The 20,612-nt window shown below is 37.5% G+C and overlaps 1 protein-coding gene across 8 annotated transcripts in view; it reads right to left on the bottom strand.

Moving 5' to 3' along the window:
• EGF (epidermal growth factor) overlaps positions 1-20,612 on the bottom strand; it is a 150,562-nt gene that overhangs the window by 15,471 nt on the left and 114,479 nt on the right. For all 8 annotated transcript variants that reach the window (XM_075200586.1, XM_075200592.1, XM_075200601.1 and 5 more), the window contains 4 exons: positions 16,848-17,015; positions 14,650-14,766; positions 11,492-11,617; positions 1,012-1,134 (listed from right to left, as the gene is read on the bottom strand). In XM_075200586.1, coding sequence (XP_075056687.1) covers positions 1,012-1,134; positions 11,492-11,617; positions 14,650-14,766; positions 16,848-17,015 — 534 coding nt within the window. The remainder of the gene's footprint in view (positions 1-1,011; positions 1,135-11,491; positions 11,618-14,649; positions 14,767-16,847; positions 17,016-20,612) is intronic.

Genomic DNA, 20,612 nt, shown 5'->3' with positions numbered 1-20,612 from the left:
GACCTGTTGGGGATCAATATGTCTGGAATCTCTGAGATCCACTCAACTGTTAGAAATAGTCCTTCAAACTTCAGTCGGAACCCAAAACTGTCCCCACAGTTCATCCAATCTGCACATGATATAGTATAGTCAGGGCACAGAAGAATTTGGCAAGTAACAGACGTTCCCAGGGAAGATCTTGATCACAGTAATAGTCTGGGAAAAACGGGACTGTGTGACTACCACCTTACCCACCAATGTAGAAAACCTCTTTAAGTAGATTTGGAGCAATACCTATCTAGGGATCCTAAGTGTTCTGATTTTTCCAGGATGTCCTGGTTGTAGGTACCGAAAATCTCCCTTTTATTTTCCTTTTTCAGGCAACAAAAAAGCAATGTGTGATAATTAAATTAAAGACTTAAAATTCCATGTCACGTGGGTATCCCGGTTCTCTTTTTAAAAACAAAAAAATCATATAGTCTGATAATGGAAAAGATACGGCAAGCTACGTTGTGTGTGATGACTACAGCATTACACACACTCATGGGAAATTTATAAACATTTAGGCAACTGGAAACACATAAGAACACATACATAATTAATACCAATAGAAATGCACTTAGCACATACAGGATGCATTGCAAATTGGAAACCAGTTAGCACGATATTGACAAGTAGTTGCGGTAAAGTATAAGGAATTAGTTGGTAAAAAAACTACTTTTTCAATGTCAGAGACAGTGAAAGTACAGCCGCAAAGAGGGTTATATAACACACATGATGATAGAACACTAAAAGGAATAATATAATTCTAGACTGTAGCAAAATATTTAGAAGAGTTAAACACTTAAATCTCAACTATATCAGTAATAAAGAGACAAAAGAAATAGGTATGACTGGAGAGACTGTGGAGGATAACTTCAAAATAACAGCAGGAGACATATGAAAAGCTTATTAAATATGCAATGATTCTTTGGCTCCAGTGTGAGCCTTGTTTGGTTAACCAAGATGTCTATGCTGACTGAAACGACTGACCTAAACAGTTAGCTGCAGTTCCAGGAAGCCCATTAGCGCACACACAGGTGAAATTCCCTGGGGTATTTGTACACTGAAACTGGTCTCCACATCCATGAATTCCTAGTGCACATTCATCGATATCTGCCAGACAAAGGTTTACAGTTAATAGAATATAGTATCTGATTCCAGAACACATATTATTGCAAACCAATGAGAAGTAATGTGCAGTCAGCATAGCAAAAACAAATATGGGGGTTAAACAGTAAAAATAAATCCCTGTTATATAGTAAAGTACTAGCTAGGGTTTAGTTAGGAACTTTATAGATTACATTGTGAGTCCCCATTGGAAAGGTATTAGCTCATAGCTATGTCAGAATGAGCTACAGCCAGTATCCTAATGACAGCCTCAGGTGGGTATAGCACAGGGTACATAGGGCAGAGGTACCAGGAAATTAGACATGCACATGGAATATGTGTGCAGGCAGAAATCAGTGGGAATTTTTATCTGAAAATGAAAATAATCATCATCATCAACATTTATTTTTAGCGCGCCATTGATTCTGTAGCGCCAGACAATCAACTTACAGATATGACATGCACAAATACAATAAGTCTAATAACAGATATACATAATAACAAAAACAGGAATACAATTGAGCATAATTACTAGAGATGTTCACTGACCCCCGTGTTCTGGTTTTGGATTTGGTTTTGGATCTAGATTTACTTTGTGTTTTGGTTTTAGTTTTGGCAAAACCGCCCTTGCGTGTTTTGGTTTTGGATCCCGATTTTTTATAAAATCCCTTTTTTTTTTGCTAAAATCACATATTTTTGCTTTTTTGTTCTCCCTACATTATTATTAACCTCATAACCTCAATAACACTAATTTCAAGTCATTTGCAGTCAATTTTGACCACCTCACAGGTAACAACATTATTTTCATACACTTCAATCAAAGACTGCAGCGACCTGGCTGGATGCTAAGCGACAGAGCAATGACTCAAACACATGGCCGTTCCCACCACATCTAGGAAACATTGCCACACAGCAGTGTCAGTAAAGAAAAGTGGTGCAATTAGCAATGGAGCAATGCAGCTCTCCTCTTTTACCTATATAACAAAGTACAATGTGACTGCAGATTTAGAAGACCAAGCCTGCCAGCCCTATTATTTGTATTTCAGCAATGACAATTAGCAATGGAGTTCACCTTAATGTCACTGGAGGCTTTTAAGAACACTGCCCCCCCTCCTCCTTCTTTTCTACCTATGATGCTGCCCAACTGCACTAGAGACTGCCAAGAACCGTGCTACCCCTTCTGTGTCCCTCTGTGAAATGGCGCTGGTCGCCATGGAGGGCGGTACTTATAGAATTTAAATCTCGCGAGATCCGCCGATGTAACAATGATGTTTTGCCTCATTTTCAATTCCGAGGATGCGCGAAAGTTCCAAGCTGTCTCGGCTCGGTGCTCGGATCTGCTAAGTTTGGGTGTGTTCGGTTATTGGGGAACCGAGCCTGAGCATCTCTAATAATAACAGCACAGTGACTAAGTGGTTAGCACTTCTGCCTTACAGCACTGGGATCATGAGTTCAACTCCTGACCATGTGGCCTTATCTGTGAGGAGTTTGTATGTTCTCCTCGTGTTTGCATGGGTTTCCTCTGGGTGCTCCGGTTTCCTCCCACACTCCAAAAACATACTGGTAGGTTAATTAGCTGCTAACAAAATTGACCCTAGTCTGTGTGTGTGTGTTAGGGAATTTAAACTGTAAGCCCCAATGGGGCAGGGACTGATGTGAATGTGTTCTCTGTACAGCGCTACGGAATTAGTGGCGCTATATAAATAAATGGTGATTATGATGATGATGATGGATGGTCATGAGCGAGCAAATATAGCTTGCACAGACACAGTTATGAATCCATACATTTCAGCAGGGCTGCCACCAGAAATTACGGGGCCCAGTACAAATGTAACAGGCAGGGCCCCCCTCCTACATTTAAACCAGGAATGACATTTTGGGCCTGATTCATCATCGGACCTAAATCCCATTACGTGCTGTATCTTGCGTGAAATTGCTCAGCTCATGCTCAGAAACAGACTCGATGCCAGTGAATGCAATTCCATCCAATTCATGTCCAAACGCAAATGACACCTCCGAATGCCTATGTATGTAATGTACAGTAAGGACGTGCTGAGGTTGAGGGCATGCACATTTGTCCAAACCAAGTTCTGGGCATCTCTAAGGTATGTGTTTTTTAGATGTATCACTTGCACCAGCTACAGGGCAGGTATAAGTGCCGACTGATAGTGAAGCCTGACACATATGTCTGTCAGAACATGTGTATGCAAGTAAGAAAACCTATAAAAATGCATTGTATGTAGAGTTCGCATTAAGAACATCCTGATTTATGTATTTCATTTTAAAAATAATTATAATTTTAACATGTATTTTTATTACTGATTATGGTAGTAATAGTTGTTCATTTATTTAATAGAATTTTTTTAGCATACATTCTGCTGGGAAACTGCAAATATGGGGAAATAAATACACACTTAACCGAAATCTTGTAATTTCCATAGCTATCATACTACTATTTCAGAAATGTACTGTTTATAGGTAAAATTTACTACTGGTGAAAAAGTATTAATAGCACTTTATCAGGTAATAAAATGTGTTTAGCACAAATGTTGCACAAAACTATTTCTTCTTAATAGTCTTAGTTTATAGAAGGGGCACTTTGCTATGCTGATAATGTCGGTTAATTATAATGGAAAAATAAGATTTGCTCACAACAACATACATATATAAAAGTATGCTGTAAAACATGTGTTTATTAAGGCAGGATATGTTGCAGGAACTAGAAATAGTCCTAATATGATATTAAGGGAAAACTGCATTACGAAGCTTAAAGTTTAGAACAAGTCATATTTATATATCTATATATAAGTATTTTAGAACCCTTTTCTATGACAGCTGATCATTTTCAATATTTTTTTTCTGTATTATGACAACTATTTTCAAGAAGGTTTTGAGCGTAAATTATGTATTCTTCAAAATGCACTGTATTGTAGAATTGTGTTGTTTTATAAAATATATATTTTACTGCTTGCTGAGTGGCGTTAAGTTTGTGAGACTTAAAGTGCCAACTCCATGACCCTCATGACTATTCAACAGAATCAGCTATTTCATGAGTTTAACAACTAGGTCATTGTTGATTTGAGCTTTGCATTCATAATAATGATTTCCAATAAATCCATGCACTTGTTCCATTTGTGTCCTTTTCCTAAAGAGATGGTAAAGGAAATGGAGAAAAAAATGTAAATATAAGCATTGAAGATCTTAGGCTTTTGTCATTGATCTGGGGCAGGTCCAGACATTGATGACACCACCAGACATCGCAGCAGAAGGAAAGCGACCGTGTCCGATATCAACATTCACACAAGGATGTAGACATAAAAGTCCCCAGATGCATTCATGCAAATGAAGCAACATGATAAATATGATTGGCTCATTGCTGGATGAGGAAGCAGCCAATCATGGGCAACCATGCAAATTTGGCTTAGCAGCTTTTCACTTTGATGATGAATGGTGATAGAAAGTCTGTTTGGGAGGCAATCAAACTGCATGTTTGAATAGGTAGGACATCATGGACATCATCATTCATTTTTTTAAATCTATGTAGCTATAAGAACTCGCCCAGCTGTTGTACATGTACATGTGAAGTCACTGCAGCCTTCAATAACCTGGGTTGTGAATATATTTAGCTTGATGGATTGAAGGGACTATTAGATGTTGCTTATAGAATGAATGCATGAACACATGGAAGTGGTAAGGGCCCCAGTAACTATTGAAGTGATGACTGCAACAGAAAGTGACATGTGAAGACAGGGCTCACTGTGTTTTCAATCAGGGGCCACTCTGTATATTTGATTTTGCACAAATGCACCCATTTGCCCACCTAGCTCATACATAGGTGCACACTCACATTCTGTCCCCAGTAAAATCGCTGTGCAAATGCAAATGGAAAAGCACTTGGTGAAAAGAGTAAACTGGTCACTTAAAATTCCTGCCTACTATCACTTTAGGACAAACCCTGTTCTTTAATTTTAAATGTTCTCCTAAAATACTGCTCTGAGAGTGTAAGAACACAGGCACAGTCTTAGGGGTATATTTACTAAACTGCAGGTTTGAAAAAGTGGAGGTGTTGCCTATAGCAACCAATCAGATTCTAGCTGTCATTTATTAGTGCATTCTACAATATCATCATCATCATCATTTATTTATATAGCGCCAACATATTCCGTAGCGCTTTACAATTGGGGACAAACGTAATAAACTAATAAACAAACTGGGTAAAACAGACAAAGAGGTGAGAAGGCCCTGCTCGCAAGCTTACAATCTATGGGACAATGGGAGATTGACACATGAGGTTAAGTATACATTTTGCATCTTGGCCCAGCCAGACTGCAAAGGTAGGGTGACTCATAAGCTAAATGATCCCGTCACACAACAATGTTGGTCCGGGGGTAGTTGTCTTGTGTGAAATTGTGTAACAGGCTAAAGGTAGTGAGGTTAAGATGGTGGTTGAGGAATATTATAAGCTTGTCTGAATAGGTAGGTTTTCAGAGAACGCTTGAAAGTTTGTAGAACAGAGGAGAGTCTTATTGTGCGAGGGAGAGAGTTCCATAGAGTGGGTGCAGCCCGAAAAAAGTCCTGTAACCGGGAATGGGAGGATGTAATGAGGGTGGATGAGAGACGCAGATCTTTTGCAGAACGGAGTTGCCGAGTTGGGAGATATTTTGAGACAAGAGAGGAGATGTATGTTGGTGCAGCTTTGTTGATGGCCTTGTAGGTTAGTAAAAGTATTTTATATTGGATTCGGTAGAAGACAGGCAGCCAGTGTAGAGACATACAGAGTGATTCAACAGAGGAATAGCTATTTGCAAGGAAAATCAGTCTTGCCGAAGCATGCAAAATAGATTTTAGGGGTTTGAGTCTGTTTTTGGGAAGACCAGTAAGGAGGGAATTGCAATAGTCAATGCGGGAGATGATTAGTGCATGAATTAAGGTTTTAGCAGTGTCTTGTGTGAGATATGTGCGGATTCTGGAAATGTTCTTTAGATGTATGTAACATGATTTAGATATAGAGTCAATGTGGGGAACAAAGGATAGGCGTGAATCAAGGATTACACCTAGGCAGCGAGCTTGTGGGGTGGGATTTATGGTCATGTTATCAACAGAGATAGAAATGTCAGGTATGCTCTTGTTGGCGGGTGGGAATATTATTAACTCTGTTTTAGAAAGATTAAGTTTGAGTTGACGAGAGGACATCCAAGATGAAATGGCAGAAAGACAGTCAGTTACACGGGACAACACAGATGTCGAGATATCAGGAGAGGATAGATAGATTTGGGTATCATCCGCATAGAGATGATACTGAAAGCCAAAGGAACTTATTAGATTTCCAAGAGAAGCGGTATAGATAGAGAACAGCAGAGGACCTAGCACCGAGCCTTGTGGTACTCCAACTGATAGGGGAAGCGGAGCAGATGTGGCTTCAGAGAAATTAACAGTGAAAGAGCGATTAGAGAGGTAAGATGAGAACCAGGATAGAACTGTGTCTTGAAGACCTAGGGATTGCAGCGTTTGTATGAGAAGAGAGTGGTCAACGGTGTCAAATGCAGCCGAGAGATCAAGGAGAATTAGGAGAGAGTAATGGCGTTCAGTCTTAGCAGTGATCAGATCATTAACAACCTTGGTCAGCGCAGTCTCTGTGGAGTGTTGAGAACGAAAGCCAGACTGAAGAGGATCCGACAGGTTGTTTGCGGAAAGAAAGCGTGTGAGGCGAGTGTAGGCAAGTCTCTCTAGAAGCTTGGAGGGGCAAGGGAGCTGAGAGATGGGACGGTAATTTGAGAGAGAGTTTGGGTCGGAGTTTTGTTTTTTTAGAATAGGAGTAATCACTGCATGCTTGTATAGTGATGGAAAGATGCCAGTAGAGAGTGAGAGATTACAGATTTGAGTTAGAGGTGAAATGAGCACAGAAGACAGGGATCTACCAATTTGCGAGGGAATAGGATCAAGAGGACAGGAGGTAGAGTAGGAAGATAAGAAGAGCGTAGAAATTTCCTCTTCATTTGTGGGGTCAAATGAAGAAAGGGTGTCAGAGGGTAGTGGGAAGGAAATGAGCTGATGGCTTGTTGAGGAGGAGGATACCATTTCTAGTCTGATCTTGTCAATCTTGTCCTTGAAGTAGGAAGCAAGATCCTGAGCACTGATAGTAGATGGAGGGTTCGGGGTGGGAGGATTGAGAAGATGATTAAATGTATTGAAAAGGCGTTTGGGGTTAGAAGCCTGAGCATAGATAAGAGATTGAAAGTATGTTTGTTTTGCAGTGTCCAGAGCATTTCGATAGGAGTGGTAGACAGAAGTATATGTGAAGAAGTCATTAGAGCTTCGAGATTTACGCCAGTGACGTTCTGCTTTACGGGACAGTTTTTGAAGATTTCGTGTTGCTTTGGTGTGCCACGGTTGACATCGAAGTCGACGTGTAGTATGAAGTGTCGCTGGAGCCACTTGATCAAGGGCCGTTGCTAAGGTTAGGTGAAAATGAGGTACTGCCATCTCAGGGGATGAGAATGTAGAGATAGGGGAGAGAAGGTGTTGGAGAGAGGTGGAAAATTGTTGAAGATTAATAGAATTAAGATTTCTACGAGTATGAGGAGGCTTGGTAGAGTTAGACAGTAGAGAGGTTAGAGCAGTGGGGGTGAGAGTGTAGCTGATAAGGTGATGATCCGAGAGGGGGAAGGGTGTATTAATAAAATTAGAAACTGAGCATAGTCTAGAGAAAACAAGATCAAGGCAGTGGCCATCCTTATGAGTAGATGATTCAATCCACTGGGAGAGGTCAAGTGAGGATGTTAGAGAGAGTAGTTTGGAAGCAGCTTTGGAAGGTGGGTTATCAATGGGGATGTTGAAGTCACCCATGATGATGGTGGGGATGTCTGAAGATAAGAAGTGAGGGAGCCATGCAGAGAAATCCTCAATAAATTGTTGGTGTGCTCCAGGGGGACGATAGATCACCGCAACACGTAGGGAGAATGGATTAAAAATGCGAATAGCATGTACTTCAAAAGATGTGAACGTGAGTGATGGGACATTTGGTAGAACTGTGTATGTGCACTGTGGGGAGAGAAGTAGTCCAACCCCACCTCCTTGTCTGCCTTCAGGTCTGGAGGTGTGGGTGAGATGGAGGCCACCATGTGAAAGTGCTGCAGGTGAGGCAGTGTCTGATTGCATGAGCCATGTTTCTGTTATTGCCAGAAGGTTGAGGTTTTTTGAGAGGAAGAGATCATGAACGGAGGTAAGTTTGTTACAAACAGAGCGTGCATTCCAAAGGGCACATTTAAAGGACTTGGGAAGAGAGGGTAGACAGGTGATGTGTTTGAGGTTTGCTATAGAACGGTAGTGTTCTGATGTATGTGTGTGTGAGGAGTGTGGGGGACCTGGATTAGGTGATATATCACCAGCTAATAGAAGCAGAGTGAGCGAAAGATAGGCAAGGGGATTGTAAGATGTGTGGCCTTTTATTTTCTGGCGACAGGTGGAGGCTGTACTTGTTAGAGATAATAAATAGGACAACAGTTCATGGGTGTTAAATAGAGGTGAGTGGAGTAATGCAGGTGCAATATGAACAAATTTGTGTGTTGGTGGAGGGGTGAAAGATGACACAGTCCTAAAGATCATGCCATGAAATGAGACTAAGAAAAGCAATTTGTGAATCATTGTGATAAAAGGGGTAAAAGCAAAAAGCAAGGGTATTTTAAGAATTACCTCTTAGCAGTAGTCCATATAAATAGACAAGTAGTGCAGAAATAGGCTGTGGCAGATGTTGCTTATTGCTGGGAGTAAAAGCAAGTCAAATGTAGTCCAATGTTTGTCTAACTGTGCATTTTCGTCCACTTTGTGAGAAAATCCCACTTGGTGTAGAAATCACACACGTCTAACCCCACATACGTCTCCCCATAGAATGAAGCTAAGATGTAGTCAGTCTAATTTAGGAATACACTACAGATGTGCTAATTGGTCAGCTAATCAAAGGAAAAGAAAACATTTGTGGGAAAGGATAGAGGCCAGATACCTATCATAAATTAGGCAGCAATAAAAGACTGTGCCAACCTAAGTTTAAACAGATAACAGTTTCCTATAACATACTTAAACACAGATTGCAGGGATGAAATTCACAGAATAATGATCAGAGTAGTAGTAGTAGCAGCATGGATGAACATACTTAAACACAGATTGCAGGGATGAAATTCACAGAATAATGATCAGAGTAGTAGTAGTAGCAGCATGGATGAACATACTTAAACACAGATTGCAGGGATGAAATTCACAGAATAATGATCAGAGTAGTAGTAGTAGCAGCATGGATGAACATACTTAAACACAGATTGCAGGGATGAAATTCACAGAATAATGATCAGAGTAGTAGTAGTAGCAGCATGGATGAACATACTTAAACACAGATTGCAGGGATGAAATTCACAGAATAATGATCAGAGTAGTAGTAGTAGCAGCATGGATGAACATACTTAAACACAGATTGCAGGGATGAAATTCACAGAATAATGATCAGAGTAGTAGTAGTAGCAGCATGGATGAACATACTTAAACACAGATTGCAGGGATGAAATTCACAGAATAATGATCAGAGTAGTAGTAGTAGCAGCATGGATGAACATACTTAAACACAGATTGCAGGGATGAAATTCACAGAATAATGATCAGAGTAGTAGTAGTAGCAGCATGGATGAACATACTTAAACACAGATTGCAGGGATGAAATTCACAGAATAATGATCAGAGTAGTAGTAATATAGTAACTGTCAAGAAGAGAGAAAAAGAAAATGGTACTAACGGAGCACTCTTTTGACCAGATAATTAAATTGTAATGTACATCTATAATATAAAATCAATAATTTTTATTGGTATGTATTAAAATAGTCAAAGCGAAATATTAAAAAATGATATAATGTGTTGTAAACAAAGTGTTTGTGCTGTTAAGAGGTAGATATACTACCACGCTGGCTTGCTGTCTTAGGGGAATTGTTGAAGGCTGATAGAGAACAATATTAAAATCTGACTTGGTAGATGGCTATATATTAGTGGGTAGGGACCTATTATTGTGTCCCTTTTCCTAGATAGGAATGGTCATACTTTATATATAGTAGACCATAAAATATTCCAATGATCTATCCTTATATATACAGATAGGTCACTACTTATGAGTCTATTAGACTCCTGTGTTAATTTCTTGATACTTAAGTGATACGATGTTAGATAACTTTTGTCTTCCTGTAGGTTAATGTTATCTTGTTTATGTAGTTATTTTTGTTAGTTATTAAATAACTTAATATTAATTAACATTCAGTAATCCTCAATGTTATCAAGGGTTGCTGATAATAGACACGGTCATGTATAGTCTCAGCAGCAGGTTTAATATTATTGTCTTAGTCTGTGCAGTCTCATTTATAACCTTGATTACTGCTGATGACTATGTCTTGAACTAGGTCTATATGTGTAGCAGTATAGGCGCTGTTGGATGGATTTCTATAATGACAGCCCTAGAACTGCTACTTTATAAGATAGACAGATAACAGTTTCCTATAACATACTTAAACACAGATTGCAGGGATGAAATTCACAGAATAATGATCAGAGTAGTAGTAGTAGCAGCATGGATGAACATACTTAAACACAGATTGCAGGGATGAAATTCACAGAATAATGATCAGAGTAGTAGTAGTAGCAGCATGGATGAACATACTTAAACACAGATTGCAGGGATGAAATTCACAGAATAATGATCAGAGTAGTAGTAGTAGCAGCATGGATGAACATACTTAAACACAGATTGCAGGGATGAAATTCACAGAATAATGATCAGAGTAGTAGTAGTAGCAGCATGGATGAACATACCTGAAGATGGGGTATATTTACTAAACTGCAGGTTTGAAAAAGTAGAGATGTTGCCTACAATATGATAACTAGAATCTGATTGGTTGCTATAGGCAACATCTCTACTTTTTCAAACCTGCAGTTTAGTAAATATACCCCTTAGTATTGTAAAGTGGAATGTCTTTATTACAGTGCATCTATAAATGACCTTCCCATATAAAAAGTGTATCTGGGAGGTGCAAAATATGTTCCATCAAAAGTGCAGACTCTGGGGGACACACTCATGTATATGATCCCTCTCATTTTAATACCTTGTGTCTGACAAAAGGAAATCTTATTATAGAATGCGAGTATAAAATGAATGCATTCAGTAAGGCTCAACTGAACCTGCCCAGCTTCTCCCATCAAAAAATGTAAAATATTTGTACCCACACAGATGCTAATCCATATAACGGGGCACATAGGGGTGTGACATCACAGTACAGCCATTTGCCCTGTGGACCTGGATTTTGTCAACTCAATGACCTTTCCAGTCTGTACTTACCAGTGCACAACAGTCCATTTCCCAGAAAACCATCTCTGCACTTGCATATATAACCACCGTCCATATTGATGCATTCTGCTTTGTGTGGGTCACAGGCAGCAATGTGTATAAAGCATTCATCAATATCTGAAGGAAAAATATGAAGTGAAAAGGAATTTATAACATTTATATTCTACAGAAAAGAATGAAGCATTACTTTCACAATCCCTTCAAAATACTAAATTGTTTTATCTACACCACTAGCAAATGCCTTTAAAATCCCTCTGACTGCTCAGAAGTATATAAATTAAGGTTGTGGAATGTGGTCCCAACTTTTTCATCCTCTTGTTTCTGGTTTAATATTAGTAGTGTTAGGGTTTGTGTGGCAGCTGGTGTTCAGGGGGGAGTTGGTTGAGTGGGTTGACGTTTAAATTCGTAAGCACAGAACGGTACATGATGTACAATAAATTCACATGTGCCAAGAATATATGTATGGAACAAATAAAGTTACTCCGTGTTTACATTCCACAGTCAAAGTATGTTTAATTAATGGGAGATCCGATCTGTATTTGAAAAGAAATGTCACTAATGTATTGCATGATATAAAATTGGGAAAGAACATTTTTTTTCTTACAAATATTCACACAACATCAATGATCTTAGAAGTAGTACTGTAAAGAATGCAACTATTTTTTAGCAAATAGGAACTTTTATATGTGGAAAATAATTGTTGATGAATAATAAACATATATAAAAAAAATAGTGTTTTTTTATTTTTTTATATGGTATTTTTCTCATTTTAAATATGCACATTTAATAATGTATATGTGGTAGTATATTAACTTATATGGACTATTTAAAATATGGCCATAGAACATGTCTTCTCAGCATATATTAAGACATACATAGGTTATAATTAAAGCCAAAATGGAATTTAATATTAAGACTATTCTGTACTATTATGACTATTGGACAGTAAACAATCATTCTGGAGGTATTTTATAGACAATTATCATGCATGTTCTGAAAGCTTATTTAACACAATCTGACTGATAGTCCAACAAATAATATAAGTGAAAGGTCCTGAACACACACACTGTCTGACAATTTCCATGTTCCCTGCATCGTTCAGAAGTATTTACACTCAGTCCGATATTAGTATTATTTATATAGAGCCACTCATATTACGCAGCACTATATAGAGAGTATGTAGTCATTCACCTCACCCTCCCTCCCTAGAATACATACCAATCTACAGTATATTTGTATGTAATAATACCTACATATATGCTAAGATCCATTTTTGACAAGAAGTATGCTTTTGGAGTGTGGGAGGAAACCGGAGCACCCAGCGGAAACCCAGTAAAACACGGGGAGAACATACAAGCTTCACACAGATAGGGCCCTGTTCCAACCAATGACACCAGCATTGCTGAGACAGCAATGCTAACCAGTGTGCTACTGTCTTGTACAATATAATGGTGTTCTACAGGAGCACTCATTAAGCACATAGTATATTATGCAGCACGGAGGCTTTAAAACACATTAAGAAATCAACTTCTACTGTTCTTTTAAAGCAAGGACAAATTAAAACTTTTTATTTAACACTTTAACTAGTGTTGATTTTCAACATCCATGTGTACAAGGTTTAAGTGGTAATTGTGCTGGATTATGAAAACAGTTACCAATATAACCATAAAGACATGCATCCAGAAACTTAAAAAACCAAGACAACAAACAACCACATAAACAATATAAATATTAACAATTGAATAACTTTGTTTAAGCTATCAAATTTAGTGTTATCATATGTGGAATCTGCAAATAAATAACTGCAATTAAAAAAAGAAATTTTACTAGGAAAAAAATATTTTTTCACTAAAAATAATATCATATATATTTTATTTTACATCATACTTTCTCCATGTTATAAATGTCAAAATATAAAATATAATAAAATATAATATAATATAGTCGCTTCAGGTGACACATTTTTGAAATTTATTAGTAGTATGCAACTTTACATAAACACTAGGGGCCTGATTCATTAAGGATCTTAACTTAAGCAACTTCTTTTTCAGTCTCCTGGACAAAACTATGTTACAATGCAAGGGGTGCAAATTAGTATTCTGTTTTGCACATAAGTTAAATACTGACTGTTTTTTCATGTAGCACACAAATACTTGATAGCTTATTTGTACACTGAAATTTAAAGTTGATATTTGTGTGCTACATGAAAAAACAGTCAGTATTTAACTTATGTGTAAAACAGAATACTAATTTGCACCCCTTGCATTGTAACATGGTTTTGTCCAGGAGACTGAAATAAGAAGTTTCTTAAGTTAAGATCCTTAATTAATCAGGCCCTAGGTTATCTAAAATCTATTGAATCTATTTTTTTTTTACAACATTCTGAATAAAATCATTAAGAAAACAACATATATTTGGTATTAATTTTTTGTGGGGGCTTTTTAGGTATTTAAGAGACACATTGGGCAGTCTCTTTTAGACAGCAGCCCGGGCCATTTTTCTACACACATTTCTTTTATTCCATATATATATAGCCCCATTATATATTTCTACAGCTCCTGTTAAGATGTTTGCTTTTATATATTTAGTAATATTTTTATTAAGAGTATGGCATGTAAAAGTAAAAAACAAACAACAAAAATGCTAATGAAGAAAGTATTAGTTGGTGTTCTGGCTAAACTTAACATTATACAGCTATAGATTTTAGCTGGCTTCTTAACATTAGCAATACCATATGCATGGTTTGGTGGGTGTAGATATGCTGGAAGTGGATTTTGCTCATATGAGCAAAAATATTACAACTCTTTATTAAAATAAATAACAACAGTGGGCAAAAGATTACGAAAAACATAAAGGAAAGTCTTGCCCCAGTGATTTGGTAGAAGCAAATGAAATACTTAATTGTGTAACATATCAATCTAAGTGCACCGTGCTCTTTCATGCAGATTCCACTGGTATGCACTCAGTTATTTCCTATACTTCTCAGTGCCAAGGAAAGTGATGCCATTAATTATATCTCACTGATGCACACTGTATTTCAGTGAGTTTTACAACAGTGGTTTGGCACTGAAAAAGAGAGCTTGTCGTGCCTTTATATCACTTAATACACCAGTGAAAGCAATAAGTAAGGATTTGCCAAATGTCATTACCATTACAGGACTCTCCATTCCCGGTATAGCCTTCCAAGCACTGGCATCTCGGTCCATCTACTGATGGCACGCAGTGGGCATTGATATCGCACTGCCTGTACATACAGCCACTCTCATCTGTTTAGAGAACAAAGTTTACAACCTCACATTTCTGCCAAAGAAAGAATTACCGTTATAACAGGTGCACCCACTATGTGACCTTTTTAAATGACTTTTTTTAGTTCAATATGGATTAATTCTTAAAATACAATCATAGCAACTAGTTATTGCACTACATTATTGTCTATAGTTTCCTACGAGGGAAACTTTGACTAGATTAGCAGCATGAATCCCTAGATCAGTTCTGCATTGTACATAAAACAGGCAAGACAGGTCTGTACTGCACTTTCTATATGCTTAAGTTGAAGGGGTACCACTGCTATCAGAAACACATCTGAAGGGCATTTCTGTAATGTGCAGTTCTTGTCATTCACTGACAATTAGTCAAAGAGGACAAGCAAAATTGGGAGCTTGTATATTTATGTAACTGATAGTAATAATATTATATATAGCTGATAAATATTTCTTGGAAAAAGAAAACAAATATTGAAAACAATCTGATATTAAGTCATACGTAACAGCTTATAATGTAGAATCATCTTTTGTGGCCTGACTAAAAAGCCTGGAAAATGAATATACATGGTAATATAGTTAATTATATTTATCAAAAGCACTGCTTTTTATCGCCATTAACCATTTTACAGCATATGCACAAATACAAAATTCATTAATACCCCAATTAACATCTGCAAATTTATGTTTGTTTTAGCATTATGTTACATTAAAAGATGTATTAGCCATCAAAACAGTTATTTAAAAAGTTAACATTGTTGCAAAAATAATGTACTCAGTACAACAATCCTGATTATACTGTCCTGATAATATTTATAAAAAAAAAGTAATGTTATTTATGCAGCCATTCAAATACAGTATATTGGAATTTAAATGCTGTAAAAAATATTATATTCCAATGACCTGTCCTGGTGTCATATTTCTCCCTTTTAGATGATCCTAAGACGTGCCCCAATGCATGGAATATGGAGCTTAGATGCACTTAAGAATATGGATCATTGATCCCTATGAAGAACACAGTATATACACATGTATCCATAGAAACTGCTGAACAGACATGGATGCAAGAAAATAATGCACACAGGCAGCATCCATAGTTTATCCAGAGTTCTCTTTGACCAATATTCCCTTTCAGCTGAGCAATCCACAAAGGGTATACTTAAGCGATTAATTCAAAGGAAACGCCACTCTGAATAATAATAATAAGTCCGCTTAGGTTGGAGGGAATACTTGTGTGTATTGTGGGAATAATCTCCATACAGTATTGATCCCAAGTCTTAGACACAGCCAAGCTGTGCTTTCCATACATTGGGACACACCTTAGAGCCGTAAGAGTCATGCTGATGGAGTGGGGTACCCTCGATATTTCCAACATCTGTAAAAATGCCCATTAAGGTGCCACCCATGAAACCAGCACATAATACTCATCTAAGATTTCCTTTACATTCGCTCCCTTCTGAAATGTGTAAAAGCATCAATTATAGCATTTAATACTTCTCAAGCAAGTGGATCCTGGGGTCTATGATAAGAATGACTTCATTAGTTTTATAAAACCAAGGTTTATTTACACTGCAGGTGAGGCTCCTACTGAGCTGCCTTCTATACTGAACATACAGAATTTACATTCCATGATAACAATCACTTGGAGATTAAATGTATTTTACATCAGGATAAGTGTTTAATTCCTCAAAATACATCATACAAAATAACATATAGGTGGATTTAATTATTAGAAAGAAAAACATTTTAATTAATATCATATTCAACATTCACACAATATATGGAAAATGATGCTGTCATAATATTTTTTTTACTTTATGATACCTCAACTAGAAGTTGCAAAGACCTACACAAACATGGTGACAAGGTGACAATGGGCAGAAAGGCGACCTACAATAAGTCTTGTCATAAATATATTTAAAAATAAAGATATAGAGAAAATATAGTAAAAAGGGAAAAAAACTATTTCTACTGTCAAAACATATAAAAATGAAAAATCTTAGAAAGATACTAATTCATGAAGACAATATGTGACTATAGTAGAGGTCTATAATATATGTATGCTAGTAGTTTAGGATTTATCCTACCTGACACCAATATTTCGGCAACCAAATCACTACTGCCATGAGCATCTTCTCTTGCCCTAGTCCCATAGAAGTTGGCAGTTAGCGGGCCATGAAGAAAGGGCTGATAACTCGTTGTCTCATTGCTTACAGCTATCTCTTTTCTAGGTTCGGGGGTGTTGTCTGGAATGGCTGCAACAGAGAAAACTGTCAAACTTCATCTTAAACTAATTACATATTCATTGTATCAGACATTACTAAGCTGCACAACTTGGCTCTCTACTTTATTATTGTGAGTATTATAAGGGGAATTAGGAGCATAATGGGATCAGTAAGTAAATATAGACAGCCAGTAAGTAGAATTATGCTTTATTATAGTCAGGTGTTTAGCTGACTGTTCCATAATTTGATGCATGTTTTGTAATAAGCACAGACTAAGTTTAAACTAAAGACTGAATAAAAGTGTTACACTTCTAACAAGCAAACGCATTTCACTTTGAACACCAGCCAGGGCTTAAGCCTGTGCCTTTAAAGAAGATGAACGGGGACACTCCCTCAGAACACAGTGGTGCCAAGCCAGGATATCTGGACACATCACAAGTATTCTCAGATTAGATAGTCAGCACAGTAAAGCTTCCATTATGCTACATCAAGGCATCTAAAGCAGTTCTCTTCCCCTTTTCCATTCTTTATGTCTCAGCCAGAAATACAATTCAATCCATGAAGGGTATCAAAACAAAGTGGCTCTTCTAATTCCATCCTCCTAACACTATACAAGATAATGATTGCAATGTCGTTACAAGCCTGTAGAAAAACAATGACTCACTTCTGCTTTATTGTCTATTTAGGGAGAACGTGCACAGGACCTACAGTGTAATGAATGATAAGCTCACAAAACAAAACTCTCATAAATGATATACCTGAGTGTGCTTAAAATACACTGTAAATAAAAACATATTTGGGAGAAGATTATGTTAATCCCGTACTACCTGCTGTTGTTTCAGAGGCATTAGCAGTTTTTCCACGGCTCTGTTTCATAAAGACTTTATTGAGCAAATGATAAGCCTGCAGTCTGCTCTCACAAATCAGCACTCTAACACCTTTTTATGAATGGAAAAGTATTCTTCCATAATGAGCTCATCAGTGTCAGCTGTCAGGTTGAAGTTTTCCACATATACTCAGGGAGGACATATTGATAGTGCAGTGTTAGTTCTCTATTGGATCATGTAAACTATTCATAAATGCTCCAGTTTTCTCTTTCTAAATGTAAACATCCCGGGCCTGATTCATTAAGGTGCGTAAATGCTGATACATGCCGTATTTCGCGTAAAATCACTCTGCGCATAGCCAGAAACAAACCATACACCAGAGAAGACAGAAATATCCAATTCTTCTATGAGCGCAGAGGACCCTTACTACAGCCTATGATGTCATGGACAGAACGGAGAGGGGAAGGGGTGTATGCACATAGTCAATGTAAAATAAGGGCATGCCATGCTCAAGCGCGCGCAGCGGCATCTGATTCAAGCATTGGGCATCTCCAAGGTATGTGATTTTCAGTTGTATCACTTGCACAGGTCTGGTGTAAGTGCTGATTGCTAGTGATGACAGTCGTGTATACATGCTAGAACATGTGTTTGCAATCAGGAGCAACTGTAAAAATGCATTTTATGTACAACAGACATCCATAGCATCCTAATTATTATTATTATTATTATTATTATTATTATTATTATCTTTGCCTTAAAAGGCACCACAAAGGGTCCGCAGCGCCGTACATTACATATACAGAAAACAGAACCAAGACACAACATGATACAAAAATATATACAAACACAGGTGACAGGGTAAAGCAAATCAGATTATATCTGACAGATAGTGAAAGGGATGGTAGAAATCAGCGAGAAGAAGGTACAGAGGGCGAAGGAACAGTAGAAGGAGCACACAAGGAAAGAGGGCCCTGCTCATGAGAGTTTACATCCCTAAGGGAAAGGGGAGACACAAATAGGGTGGTACTAACTGGGGGAGAGAGCCAGGACAGGAACTCCTTTTTTCATTTTTTAATGTTTTGTCATTAATAACTATGGGCCTGATTCATTAAGGATCTTAACTTGAGAAACTTCTTATTTCAGTCTCCTGGACAAAACCATGTTGCAATACAAGGGGTGCAAATTAGCATTCTGTTTTGCACATAAGTTAAATACTGACTGTTTTTTCATGTAGCACACAAATACTTGATACAATGAAATTTAAAGTTGATATTTGTGTGCTACATGAAAAAAACAGTCAGTATTTAACTTATGTGCAAAACAGAATACTAATTTGCACCCCTTGTATCATAACATGGTTTTGTCCAGGAGACTGAAATAAGAAGTTTCTCAAGTTAAGATCCTTAATGAATCAGGCCCTATATTATTAACAGGTGACATTAATTGAATAGCTTTTTTTCCTGTTCTTTTGGAACTTTATATTCCACATTGGATGTATCCTGCAGTGTATTGTCTGTTAGAGCAGAGCGGTCGTATTCATCAACAGACATGCACTATATGGACAAAAGTATTTGGCCACACCTTTTAATTATTGAATTGAGGTGTTTTTTAATCAGTTGTGATACAAAATAAAAAAAGAGTTCAGTGACTTCAAGCGTGGTACTGTGATAGGATGCCACCTTTGCAATAAGACGGTTTGTGATATTTCATCACTGCTGAATATTCTACGGTCAACTGTAAGTGATATTATTAGAAAGTAGAAGCGTTTAGGAACAACAACAACTCAGTCACGAAACTGAAGACCACGTAAAATCACAGAGCCAGAGTGTCCAGCACTTCTGAGGCACTGCAACTGCTACATGCGGCATTCAAGGGTTGTTTATAGGGGAAGGAATGGGGACTGGTGGTAGCCCAGTGGGTCAGAAGCGCTGGGCATGCTCTTGGGGGAATGTGGCTAAGCCCTGTGATACGTGACCTTGCCCCCTTCTAATGCACACATACATACCTCCAGAGGACATAGCTCCACGGAACATACCTCCCAACTTTCTGTTAAAACTCTCCTGATTGGGATGGCAGGACAGATCCCTCAAATCAGGACTGTCCCTCCTAAATTAGGACAGCTGGGATATTTGCTAAATTGAAGATCTTTTAGAAGAAATTACAACTGTACCGCTTAAGGTAATTTATTTAGAATAAATTACCTTAAGCGGTACAGTTGTAATATCTTCTTTACATTTCATACTGCTGCAATATAATTGATTTATTATCATGATGTAACTGATAGCTTTATTATCAGGTAGCTTTGTTATCATGATATAGCTGATAGTGTACAGATCAGAAAGTATCTTGCAGGCTCAGTGAATAAATACAGCATTCTAAGCGAGTCCTGAGAGCTGTGCAAGGCTCTTGTTGATACACAGTGGACCTGCCACACAAAGATTACAAATCAATAATATATAGAAGAAAATGTTACCTTGATTATAGGACGCTTTAAATAAGAGCTGCTTTAAATCCTGAATCTATCAACAGAATATTGAAGTACATTTTTTAACAGGATCTTGCTCCCAGGCAGGTATTTATAACAAGTGCATGGTATTTGTGGTATTTAGAACATATGCATCATAATTATTAAGTATAATTTAACTTTCCTGTGACACCATGTCAGTTCAGGTGATGATAGCATGACAACAGGGCTTAATTCCTGAGTATTTTCAAATAATCCAGTCTAATTTTCATTACGTAGCACAATAAAGTGCCCAGTCACAAAAAGACCTGTCTTAAACTGTCATAATGAGATTTT

This window comes from Mixophyes fleayi, chromosome 1 (genome assembly GCF_038048845.1).
Source record: "Mixophyes fleayi isolate aMixFle1 chromosome 1, aMixFle1.hap1, whole genome shotgun sequence".
NCBI classification, from domain to species: domain Eukaryota; kingdom Metazoa; phylum Chordata; class Amphibia; order Anura; family Limnodynastidae; genus Mixophyes; species Mixophyes fleayi.
Note: the sequence above shows the minus strand (reverse complement) of the source record. Positions and strands in the feature narration are given on the sequence as shown.